This window comes from Sciurus carolinensis, chromosome 3, assembly GCF_902686445.1.
Source record: "Sciurus carolinensis chromosome 3, mSciCar1.2, whole genome shotgun sequence".
NCBI lineage: Eukaryota > Metazoa > Chordata > Mammalia > Rodentia > Sciuridae > Sciurus > Sciurus carolinensis.
Genome location: NC_062215.1, coordinates 13,152,572 through 13,164,692, shown reverse-complemented (window position 1 = coordinate 13,164,692; position 12,121 = coordinate 13,152,572). Strand labels below are relative to the sequence as shown.

At 56.7% G+C, this 12,121-nt stretch overlaps 1 protein-coding gene across 1 annotated transcript in view; it reads right to left on the bottom strand.

Moving 5' to 3' along the window:
- Positions 1-639: 639 nt before the first annotated feature.
- Cacng4 (calcium voltage-gated channel auxiliary subunit gamma 4) overlaps positions 640-12,121 on the bottom strand; it is a 55,708-nt gene continuing 44,226 nt past the window's right edge. Inside the window, exons 2-4 of the mRNA XM_047547344.1 lie at positions 8,804-8,887; positions 4,318-4,458; positions 640-3,547 (exon numbers count right to left, since the gene is read on the bottom strand). Coding sequence (XP_047403300.1) covers positions 3,009-3,547; positions 4,318-4,458; positions 8,804-8,887 — 764 coding nt within the window. The 3' untranslated portion in view covers positions 640-3,008. The remainder of the gene's footprint in view (positions 3,548-4,317; positions 4,459-8,803; positions 8,888-12,121) is intronic.

Genomic DNA, 12,121 nt, shown 5'->3' with positions numbered 1-12,121 from the left:
GGTCACTGTGACCCCTTTCTCCATCCCTCAGCTCATCCCTCCCTGTGGCCGGGGACAGTGGCAGTTGCCTGCCTGGCCTGGGATCAGGTAGCTTGGCCTGGCAACAGCAGCAGGAAGCCCATTTGGCCTCACATAAGAGCTACTTTCTCTGACCCAGCTTTGCTGGCCTCAGAGCTTACATTTCCGTTCTTGGGCTCATCTCTCTCTTTTATCATCACTTTGCAATTTGGAGGGGAATGGAGTCTGGTTAATGGACTTTCTCAAACCCCATCAGGTAACGTGGGGCCTTGGTGGCCTGGCTTGGTCTGGCTGGTCCCCACCTGCAGGTTCCAAGGACAGGCCTGGCTTGCTCAGCCACCTGGATACCCCCACACACTGCGGGGTAGCCTGTCCATCTCCTGCTCATCCATGGAAAGTTACCACAAAGGCGCCACCCAGAAGTCTAAGGTCGTCAACGTCGTGGGGAAGGTGGCCAGTGGGCCAGATTCCAGCCAGAGAAAGCACCGTGGCCAGGCAGCATCCAGCCACCCCCCAGCTTCCCACTTCTCTTGAAGGGTCCATTGTCTTCAGGACCTGGGATGCTAAGTGCCCACAAAGACTCAGGGGAGTTCTTCCCACACCTCCCCACATCAAGAAGAGAACATTTTAAAAATGTTTTTATTTAATTAAAAAAAAGACAGAACTAACAACCCCAAACCAGTGGTGGGTATGGGGCTGCAGGTGCTTAACTGGCAAAACACACGTGGGAAGGAGGGCTGGGGCGGGAGGAGGCGGTGAGGCGGGCTCGGGCCACACGTCCCCCAGGGACCGCACAGGTCCAAGGCTGCCCCGGCCAAGCTGCAGCAGCAGGAGGACAGCCAGAGACCGGGGTCCTGGGTGGAGGGAGGCCGTGGGTGGAGAGGTGTGACGGCCGGAGCATCTAGGGGCGCTCTGCTCCCTGCCCTGCGTCCCTCCTGGTTGCTCCCTCCCCTTCTTTCTGCTCTTCCGTGGTCCCCAGTGTGGGCCCTGTGTTCTCTGCCTGGGGCTGGGCAAGAGGTAGGATTCAGCGGGGCACAGAGCTCTGTGGCATCACGGACACTTCTGGGGCAGCGGTTGGGGTGGTGGCTCGTGTGGAAGCAACAGCAAGGCGACCTTGCTTTTGGAGGAGACAGAAGACAGGTCCTGGGGTCTTGCTGGGAGACAGGGCTTCCTTCAGCCTGGCGAGACGGTGGCGTGGCGGTGAAGAGGTGGAGGAAGGTGCGGGCTGGGTGGGGGGAGGGAGGCAGGGCCGGGGTGGCCCCTGACACTGGTGCTCACTGCTGTGCATGCTTGGACACGTCACCGTCACCGTACAGAGCCAACCTGGCCGGGAGGAAAGGGTTTGGAGCAAGCACAGGGGGCCTTGGCGGGCCTCAGCTCACCGGCACACAAGAGCTGCGGCATGTGATGTCCTCTCCTGGGGGCCGAGGGCGGCAGGGAAGGACGCAGGTCGTCACCAGGCCCGATGGACCCGGGTCAAGGGCTGGGGGTTGCCCAGGGGTTCCGTGAGCAGGTGGCTGAGGTAAGAATTTGCTCGTCACTTCTGAGAGCAACAGCTACCGGGATCACAGGTGACTGTTCAAAAAGAAGTTTCAAAAAGTAAGAAACGATTTACCCTTAGAAAGCACGTGTTTTATAGAAAAGGGGGTAAGTTCCACGTTCCAGAGTGTTCTTCGAACCTCCCACCTTCTTGGCTTGCTTCAGGATGGGGGAGCAATGGCCGGAAACACTGCGAGTCACAGAACCCTCTTCCTCAGACACAGGGCTGAGCTCTCTCTCTCCAAGGGAGGAGGACAGGCCCAGCTCGGTCTGCCTTCAGTCAAACTTCCTGCACCGGGTCCTTTCCAGTGGTGGCAGAATAAATTACAATACCAAGAGTTGGGGGTCGTGTCACTGCTACTTTTAAAGATGAGGAAATGAATGTAACTTGCTCTCCTGGTTCTGATTCAGCAGATTGTGATTGGCAACCAGTTAGGAAATGGATGCTTGTTCTCTGGTTTACGTATTTATTTTTATTTTTTGGTTGCTATTCACCCTCTGGGCTCTCTTTCTTACACAGATGTTCAGGTTTCTGTTGCCAAATGCCAGTTGCAGGGGTAGGGGGGGTGAGGGTCTGTGCCGAACCTTCCCCCAGGGACCCTCTGCTGCTCAGAGGACAGAGCTGCTCCTCCTGCTAGTGGGGAGGGTCAAGCAGGAGGCCACTATGACCTGTGGATTCCTCCAGACCCTCAAGTTCAGTCAGTGTGTCCCGCCCATTCTGAGCAAGGCAGAAACTTCCAGAAGCAGGCAGGGAGGTCATCAAGAGGCCCGGCCTTTGCCTCAGGCCTCCTCCCCAAGCCTTGGTCTCCTCAGGAGGAGGGAAATCGGCCCCAGGACAGCATGAGGCTGAAGCACCAGTTGGCTGTAGAGCTTGCTCTTCAGAATGACTGTTTTTCAACAACAGAGTGCCAGAGAGAGACAGAGAGAGGGAGAGACAGATAGGGAGGGAGGGAGCTTCGTCATCCTGGTTTCTGGTTCAAAGACACAAGGACTTCTGGTTCAAAAGCCACTGACGAGAGTCCAGAGGCCCCATGGTGCCCGAGAAGGCTGTGGCAGCCCAGGACCCAGGGCCCAGGCAGGGAGGAAGGACCTAAAATTCCATTCTTCTGGCAAGATTTGTTTCCAAGAGGAGATAATGGCTCAATTGTATTTTCCCGTGCAGCTCAGGAAGGCTCTTGGGCCTCCTGGGAGATTTCAGGAACCCTGGGGGCAGCCAAACACCCGTTCTGGGACAAAGTCCACCTTCAGCTTCTGACCCAGCCCTGACGCTGGTCTCCTGGCTTCCCCTGCTGGACGCCAGCCCCCGACACCTTCCGGAGACCAGGGAGGGTTGCGTGTGGCTTCAGCTCATTGTCCGTCCATCCATCTGAAGCATCCCGTGCCCTCCTGTGTGACACAAGCAGCTGATCCGGGGAGAGGCCGGTGCTGAGAGGAGAGGAGGGGTGGACAGCTCACACGGGGGTGGTCCGCCGGCTCAGCATGCTGACGTGGAAGCCCTCCTTCAGGTCCTGCTGGAAGAAGTCTTGCACCTGCAGAAAGCCAGCCTCCTGGTCGGGGCTGTAGCTGGCAGCTGTGGTCACCTTGAGGGGCTCCCTGGACAGTGTGTACATGGACAGCTCGCCCATGGGGATGGCCCCGGCGATCTTCAGGCCCATGGGGGACGCGTCCCTGGAGGGCGAGGCCTCTGTGGACCTGGAGCTGGACCTGGATCGCCGTCGCCGGTACCTGTAGCTCGGCATCCTGGTGTAAGGAGAAGAGGAAGAAGCCTTCAGGAATTCCCGTCTGGTCTTAAACCTCAACTCTTTGTTTTTCTCAATGTAAATGTTCACAGCCAGGACGCCCACGGTTTCTGCCACAATGAAGGACAGCGCTCCGAAGTAGAAGGACCAGCCGTAGTTGTAATGGTTCTTCTTGTCCTCGTCTCGTTTGTCACCAGGGTCGCCTGTGTTGCTGGAAATGTAGACGATGATGCCTATGATGTTACTGAGGCCTGGAAGAGAAGCGGGAGCCGGGACCGGGGAAGGGAGAGAGGCAGAGATCAGACCCTCGGGTGGCTGCAGGTGGCGGCGGAGGGGCGGCTGGTCATTCTCCCCCGGGGGGAGTGCTCCTTTATTCTAGTGACTAACTTTTCTTCTAAGTACAGCCAGCCCTTGGTCTCCATGGGAGGTTCATTTCAGGACCCTCGGAAGATAAGGAAATCTGCACATGTTCAAGTTCATTGCTACACAGCTTAGAACATGCACGTAGCCCGGGTACACCTCCGCTGGGCCCAGTCAGCTGTAGATCACTGGCCACACTAACTAACACAGGGGCAACGCTGCATAAGCTGCTGTTCCACTCATGTCCATTCTGGGCACTTGTCCTGTCTTAACCTGGCCAACGCCTTCAGGTTTTGGCTTCCCAAGACTTCCCGGTGCTTCCCTGACCCCCTGACTCCTTAGAGGCTTGTAAAGCACCTGGCGCTGTCTTGGTGGCACGTTGCACACCTGACTTTCTTTGTAGATGACGTGAAAGTCACACCCCTGTAAAATTACCCTTCAGGAGGGCAGAGCGCTGTGCATTGGGTATCCTGGGGGCCACTGTCACCTCTACCAGCTCCAAGACAATTTTGTCACCCTCACAGGACCTGGTTGAGCCGTTGCTCCCCGGCCCCTGCACACCTGGGCTTTAAAAGCTCACTTAGGGTCTTCCCGACTGTCCCCAGCTCCCCCCACCCCCGTAGTGCTGGCAGAGGGCGGGGGCGGCGGGGGCCGGGCTCACCTGCGGCCACAAAGAGGACGCCGGCGCTGAGCACGATGCTGTTCCTGCGGCTGTAGATCCTCCCGGCGCCGATGCAGAGCCCCCCGAGCAGGAGCAGGATGGTGCTGAGGATGGGGAACACGCTGGAGGCGCGAACGATGCCTGCGACAGCGGGGTCAAGGCAGAGAGGGCAGTGAGACCAGCCGCCCCGCTGGCCCCGGGCACGGACACCTCCGGGAGCCCAGCGGTGGGTCATCCTGCAGGATCTGCAGATCCCATCAGGACCCGGACTCAGTGGGTCAGGAGGCCTGCTGGGCCAGGGCAGCTGGACCCCAGGCAAGAGAGGACCCTAGGCCTGCACTCTGCTCTCCCAGACCCTGTGGTACCCAGAGTCGCCTCTGCCCATGTCCCGCTGGGCCTCCCCTGGGTGTGGGTCACACCCCCGTCAGCCAGGAGGGAGCAGGGTCCCACAGTGACAAGGGGGAGGCCACAGAACAGCCACTGAAACCTTGGACTGCATCACATTTATGTGACACCTCTTGGCCACCAAGCCTCCAGAGGACACAAGTCCCCACTGAGCCCTTTCCTGGACGGTCTCCGTGGGGCCTCTGGGAGCCTGGGGTGCTGTGTCCACAAGAAGCAGCCCTGGTTGGTGACTGGAGATCACAGGCTTTGGCACGTTAGCTGGGTCTCTGTGACATAGTGGCTGTGTGTCTTTGGCCACATCACTTCACCTGTGAAACATGTTTCAGTAAACAGCCACCCCCGATCCACAGGGGGTACATTTTGAAGCCCCTGGTTGGTACCGAACCTTATTGTTCTTGGTTTTCCTAGACATACAAGCCTGAGATGAAGTTTGATGTACAAATTAGGCACAGGAAGAGATTGACAATTAACAATAAAACAACTCTCGCAATCTGTCATAAAAGCGACGTATGCATTGTATATTTTCTGGGATGTCCCCTTTCATATTTTTGAACTGCAGTGGCTAAAACCTCAGAGGGTGAAACCAAGGACACAGGAGGGCCCTCCTGGCACCCAGCTGCGGTGTCAGAGCTTAGCATGGGAGCGCCACTTCATGTGCTTCCCAGGTGACTCTTTGTCTTCGTCACCGTTGTCACCCTCTCCCCCTGTGGAAGTTCATGACTTGCCTGAGGCCACAGAAGAGGCCCCGGGTGCAGAGAGATGCCTGTGGACCCTGTGGCAGAACTGCTCCACTGGTTCTGCCACTGACCAGTGGGGCACCCGGGGCAGCTAACCTCGGTGACCACCTGAGAGCACGCTCTTTCGTATAACCCAGAGATAGAAGGGAGACCAACCCGCAGGGGTTGAAGCGTGGCCCCCCCAAACACATCCACACCCTAACTAACCACCTCAGACTGCACATGTGATCTTATTTGGAAGAAAGTCCTTTGCAGATGTGATTAAGGGTCTCAAGATGACATCATCCTGGGTGGATCTGGTGGTCCCAGGTCCAAAGACAAGTGTCCTTCTAAGAAGCGGGGACATGGGGCTCTTATCCATAGAGGGGACACAGAGAAGGCAGGCAGAGAGTGGAGTGTCATGGCCAAGGAAGGCCGTGAAGCTGGCAGAGGCCAGGAGAGAGCCCTCCAGAGTCTGCAGAGGGGGCAGGATCTGACCAGCCCCTCGAGTGTGGATTTCTGAACACTACACGGTAAGAGTCATTTTCTATTGTTTTAAGTCACATAACTTGTGACCTTTCCTTGTGGATACCACTCCAGGGGATTATGCGGGAAAACACGAAGGACCCTCCCTAGTGTCTGGGGTGGGAGGGGGTCAGAAGAAGGGAGGAGGGACATGAGGAGGATCCCAGGGCTCAGCCTTCCCCGTGAGCACACTGGTCTCCCAACCCAGTAGAATTTGGTGGTGTGGGCTTGGCGGCCCCAGCAGGGGACAGTGAGGCAGGGGGAATGTGGGCAGATGCCCCTCCTGAGCCAGCTGACAGGCTTGGGGTCTTTCAGCCTCTGAAGGCCCCATTTGTCTCCTTTTTGTATAGTCACCAGTGTGTGCCCCTGCCGCACAGGCGAGAGATTGTCTGGGGGCACTCAATGAAGCTCTTCTCTCCAGCCCCCTCCTCCCTGTCGCTCTTTGCTTTCTTGGAGCCGCTGCAGGCTGGGGAGGTTTCCTGTGTGCTTCTGAAATGTGCCTCTGAGCTGTGCTGGCCAGAGAATCAGAGCCACCAACCTTTCCCCATGTCCTTGTCCTGCAGACAGGTCAGAGCGGCTGGGGAGCAGGGAGCCCACCCAACAGGAAATGCCAAACCTAGACAGGGGTGCCAGACCCAGGCCCAGATGGAGGAACCCTCGGCTAGGCTAGGAGGGCCCGTGGAAGGCTGCGGGGTGTCGTCTCCCTCAGATCCTGGGCGGTGGATGTGCACACCAGCAGGGACGCTGCCCGAGCTCAGGGACCGTCAGGAGCCCCGTGACATCAGCATAAGCCGAATGCAAGCCTGGCTTCAGAACAGGCAGCTCGGGGTCAACGTCCCTCTGAATGGTCCAAGACTGGATGTGGGCAGCATGGCCCTGGGCCTCCCGGGTCTGCACCCAGAAAGCTGAGCAGGCAGCCCGCCATGGAATCTTCGTCACCTTCTCCCAGACCCCTGCATGCTGGTAGCGGGGGCCAGGGCTCTGCTTCCTGACTGCTGTGTCCCTGGAGGTTAACACAGTGCTGGACACACAGCAGACCCACACGACTTTTGTTTAATGAGTGAATAAATGAATTCTCATGAAACCTCCTCATCTGCTGCCAACATCAGCCCCCAGAGACCTCTCGCCTGTACAGGAGACCCACGGTCTGGAGAGAGGCCAGAGGTGGAATACTGGGAACCAGGGGGCCTATCTCAGGAGGTTGCTTTCCTCTGGCCCCAAGCTCATCTGCACTGGGGAGGCAGAGGATGATCAAAAGCACAATCAGAGCCCAGCTTTCAGGGCCAAAGTCCCTGTCTCTGAGGCCACTGAATGGAAACACACACCTCCCTGTCGGGAAGCCAGTCCTGCCCTCCGACCCCGGCTCTGCCAGCAGTTGGAGAACACCGGCTGCAAGTCCACCCTCCATGGCCATCACCGGCTTTTTACACAACCTGGCTCGTCTCCCCATCGTGCACAATTCTTTCCAAGTGAGCTTCAGTTGCTGTGGGCCTGTCTCTCTGGGGCACTCCCAGTCCTTGGGCCCTCTGCAGGACACTGCTGGGGGAATTTGGGGACTCTAGTAGCTGTCAGGCCCCCCAGGCTCTGGCTTCATTCTTCTCCATCCTACACTGCAGAGTCTGAAGGATGTCATTCATACCATATATAGGCAAATGACAATCCTTGAGTTGTGCAGTGTGCAACCTCTACAATTATCCTTGGCAGCCCTATGGGAATTCATCTTCCCAGTTTGGTATGGGCCTCCAGTAAGCAGAATCAGAGGACAGGCAGGAGGAGGAGGAGGAGAAAATGAGAGAGGAGAAATGTGGGCAGAGCTTTGACCAAATTTTTTCAGGTCCTGGGCCTGGCTGGAGCAACCTGACATGGCCTCAGCTCCATGGGAACCGCTTGCTGTTCTATGTCACTGGATGACTCAGAATCCAAATCCCTTCTTTTAGGGGGAAAAAAAAAAAAATCCATAAGCAGGTGCAGAGTGAACTATGTCCCTTCTGAGGACACTGGTATCGATTCTCCATTAACGAAAGGGGCCGAGCCCCAGGGGTGCTGCGGTGAACAGCTCTTCCAGTCTTGGACAACATGAAAGGGGCTGCTATTCCACTCCCAGGCTCCTTCCCTGGCTGCAGCTCCTCTTTCTTCCAGGACGTATTCACAGGTCCAGGGATGAGCTCTGGATTTAGGGTGCTGAACTAGGTTTGTCCCAGGGGTTCAGCATGTATTGTGGCACCGGGCTCCAGTGTGGTCCTTGTGCAGCCACACGACCCAAGTGGGGGCAGGGGGCTGGGAGGGGGACAGTCCAAGGGCTGAGGTGGGGCTCACAGAAAGGACTTAGAACCCACCTCCTCCAGAGCTACCCCCCCTTCCTCACCTCCCTCAGGCTGCCTGGCACCCCTGAAGCTCTTGAGTGTGCTGCTTAGTTGGATTTTTCAAGAACAGATTAGGGAGTGTGCAGGGGAAGGGTGGGCAGGTCACCACACCCCTTGGCGAGGCAGCCCCTGGGCAGAGCCTGCCTCTTTAACCTTCCCTGTCCCCGCCTCCCGGCTCTAGCCAATCAGCTTCCCTGTAGCTGGCCACGCCCAGCAGCACCAGGTTGCTGCCTCCCTTTGCTCAGGCCTCAGTCTCCCAAGGACCCGGGCCCAGGAGCCAAGCACTCCACCGAGATACCCAGACCGCCAGGGCCGCGCTGCACAAAACTCCGTCCTCTGAAGTCCCCATGGAATGGAAGGGGGCGTCCAGTTTCCAGGTGCCTTGCCTGGCGTCCACCTCGCCTCCAACCACCTACCCCCACACCGTGGCCGCGCGTCCACCCGCCACAGGGGAAGCCAAGGATCCTTGACACTCACGAAGGAGGTACTCCGAGCTGTCGTGGTCATAGTCATTGTCCTCGGGGAAGTGATTGATCCGGAAGCAGTGCCCTTTGTAGATCCCTGCAGGGAAGGAGAGGAGAACAACACCGTGAGTGTTCTGTGGCTTCGCGTGCCCTTCCTTCACACGCGGTTCCTGCGTGCGCACCCGGTCGGCGCAGGCCCTGTGGACGGAGAGAGAGAGAAAAGGGCTGCCTCGGCGGTTGCGCACAGAGAACCACCCCGCCCTGAGACGGGGCCCTGTTTCAGCCAGCTTTTCAATGCTGTGACCAAAAGACCCGACAGGAACAGTTAGAGGAGGAAAAGTTTATTTGGTGCCCATGGTTTTAGAGGTCTCAGTCCATAAACAGCAGACTTTGTTGCTCTGGGCCCAAGATGAGGCAGAAGAGCGTGGGGAGGCGGAAAGCAGCTCAGGACATGATAATCAGGAAGCAGGGGGAGTTCTGCTCACCAGGGACAAAATATAAACCCCGAAGGCGTGCCCCAGTGACCCACCTCCTCCACCTGCCCTCAGGGAGCACCCAGTTAATCCATCCAAGTGGATTAATGCACTGATTAGGTTACAGCTCTTGGAACCAGTCATTTCACCTCTGATTTTTTGCATCGTCTCACATGTGAGCTTTTGGGTGAGACCTCACATCTAAATCCCAAAGGTGACCATAACCTCTATGGTCCAAGTCTGGACCCCGGTGAGAGTGAACAGACTCACATAACTGCTGGGACCGGAGGTGCCGCGAGGGACTGTGCTGGGCAGGCAGCAGGTGGGATCCCTGTACCCAAGGGCACTCTAGAACCATAGCGTGAAAATTGGCAGAGAACCTGTTCCTGGGGAATGGGGTGGCGAGGGCCTTCCAGGCAGAGGAGGCCCAGGTGGGGGGCAAGCCTGTCTGTCTGCTCCTCCTCTCCCTTCCAGTCACACAGCATGCAGCTGCATCTGTTCAGGGTTCAGTGCCAATCCCTTTGCTCACTGAGGCTGGAGACAGAGAACATAGTGCCTGAGAAACTTGTGGAAGGGCTGAGACCATCTCCTGCCTGGCCTTCTCCTTCCCCACTCTGAGAAGTGGCCTTCACGGGGTTGAAGGCAGGACTCCTGGGTTTAGTAACTGCCACAGGACAGGCAAGTCCTACCTTCCTGAGTCTTCTGTCCAACTCTCCTAGTCCCCTGCTGCCCTGCAGCCTGGAGTGCCCACCACAGAACTGGACACCAGGTGAGAGGGGGACACACAGGGTTCCACCGGCCCCTGCATGTGCCAGCCAAGGCCTTGTTCCCTGGTCAGCCTGCCATGCCTGTGAGTGCCGAGCAAGCGGCGCCTCCTGACGCCTGCGGGCCTGAGCTGGGGCTGTTTCCAACTGGGGCCGCTCTTTTTCCACGGCTGCTGCCAAGTGTCCTGCTGACCTCACGGCCAGTTGGGAGCACAGTCTTAGAAGCAGGGTCTGTGGCAGACACACATCTGTCTCTCTGTCCCTAACAAGCTGGGTGCACACTGTTCTCCCACCTGACACCAATGAGTGGGTCACTAGCTGTCCCTCTCAAGCCTTTCCCCTACCAGGCTCTTTCCACTGTGGCCTCTGAAGAGCTGAAAGGTTCAGGAGCAAGCCTGCTTCCAGAAGGCTCCTGGGCCTCATGGGCCAGGGTTGGTGGAGACAGAGTGAGGGTCTCCGCGGTGACGCTCTGAGTGACGGACACTCTGACAGCCTACTCTGCAGGATCTGGCATGAACACAGTTCCCCCCTCAGTCTCCTCATCTGGACATAGGGATAACCACACTCCTCTGTCCTCGGGACCTTAGAAAATTACAGGAGATTATATTTCAGAGGCACTTAGGATGATACTTCAGAGTCCCTGGTGATGGATGGCTCAGGGGAAGTCTTTGGTGCAGGAGCAGAGGTTCTGTCCTCTGCTGGAGTGTACAAGGGCAGAGCGCCTGGGTCTCAGGATGGCCAGGGGTAGGTGGGGTCACGGATGCCCGAGTGGGCCAGTCCCAGTCACGCTTACTCCTCCTGCCTCTTACACTGCAGATAGGAAAATGTTCATGGAGACCCAGAACGGGCACTTTCCACAGAAATGGGTGGTGCATTGGGGGCAGGGTAGGGCTCTCTGCCTCCCTCCTCCCCACACTTTTTTTTTTTCACTTCATGGGTCTAAACAAAATCACCAAGTCACCCCTTCTTGTTGGAACAAGTAAATAAGAGGTTGAAAAAGAAGTAGATGATCTCTCCGTGTAGGTTTGTTCTCCAGCAGCAAACCTGTTGGGTTTGCTGAGTATCTTCCCACGGCTTGCTTTGTGTGCACACCCACATACATACACACATGTGGTTCCTCCCCCTTTTGGGGAGGGTGCTGGGGGTTGAACCCAAAGCCTTGCCCACGCTAAGCGCACAATCCGCCACGAAGCTACACTTAGGATTGACCCAGGCGTGTTTAACCACTGAGCCACATCCCCACCCCTTTTTATTGTTTATTTTGAGACAGGGTCTTGCTAAATTGCTTAGGGCCTCACTAAGTTGCTAAGGCTGACCTCAAACTTGTAGTCCTCCTGTCTCAGCCTCCTGAGTCACTGGGATTACAGGCATAGGTCCCTGAGCCAGGCCCCAGGCCCTATATTAACAAAATATTAGATCCTATTTTTCAATCATGGTAGATTGACTTGCAGTTTCTAAAGAAATAATTTGGAAATATCCAGTGCCCTTGACTCAAGTTTCCCCCAATGATAATGTGTTACGTTTTAACTGTAGTACAATGTCACATCCAGGACAGTGGCACTGATAGAGTCAAGATGCTGGAGGGGTCCATCCCCACAAAAGCCCCTCCTGCTGCCCATTCCTGGCCACGCCCACCTCCTCCTGCCACAGTCCCTCCTCCACCCAAGGCAGCATCACTATCTTCTCCATTTGGACATTTTGTCATTTTGAGAACGTTCTACCAAGGGAATCATACAGCGCGTCACCTTCGGGGACGGGAGGTTTTCACTTGGGCTCTCTCGGGATTTGTCTGGGCTGTTGTGAGTGTCAGCAGTGTGTTCCTCTGACTGCCAAGCACAGCCCATGAGTGGATGCACCATCGTTGAATCCTGCACCCGCTGAAGGAAACCTGCTAATTCCAGCTATTAATAACAATGGGCTGTGAACACCCAGGGACAGGTTTCTGTGGGAATGGAAATCTTCATCTCTGGGATAAATGCCCAAGGGGACAATTGCTGGATCATATGACAAAGACGTGTTCAGTTTTATGAGAGACAGCCAAACGGGTTTCTAGAATGGCCGCAGTCCTCTATTTTTAAAATGCAATCATGCCAT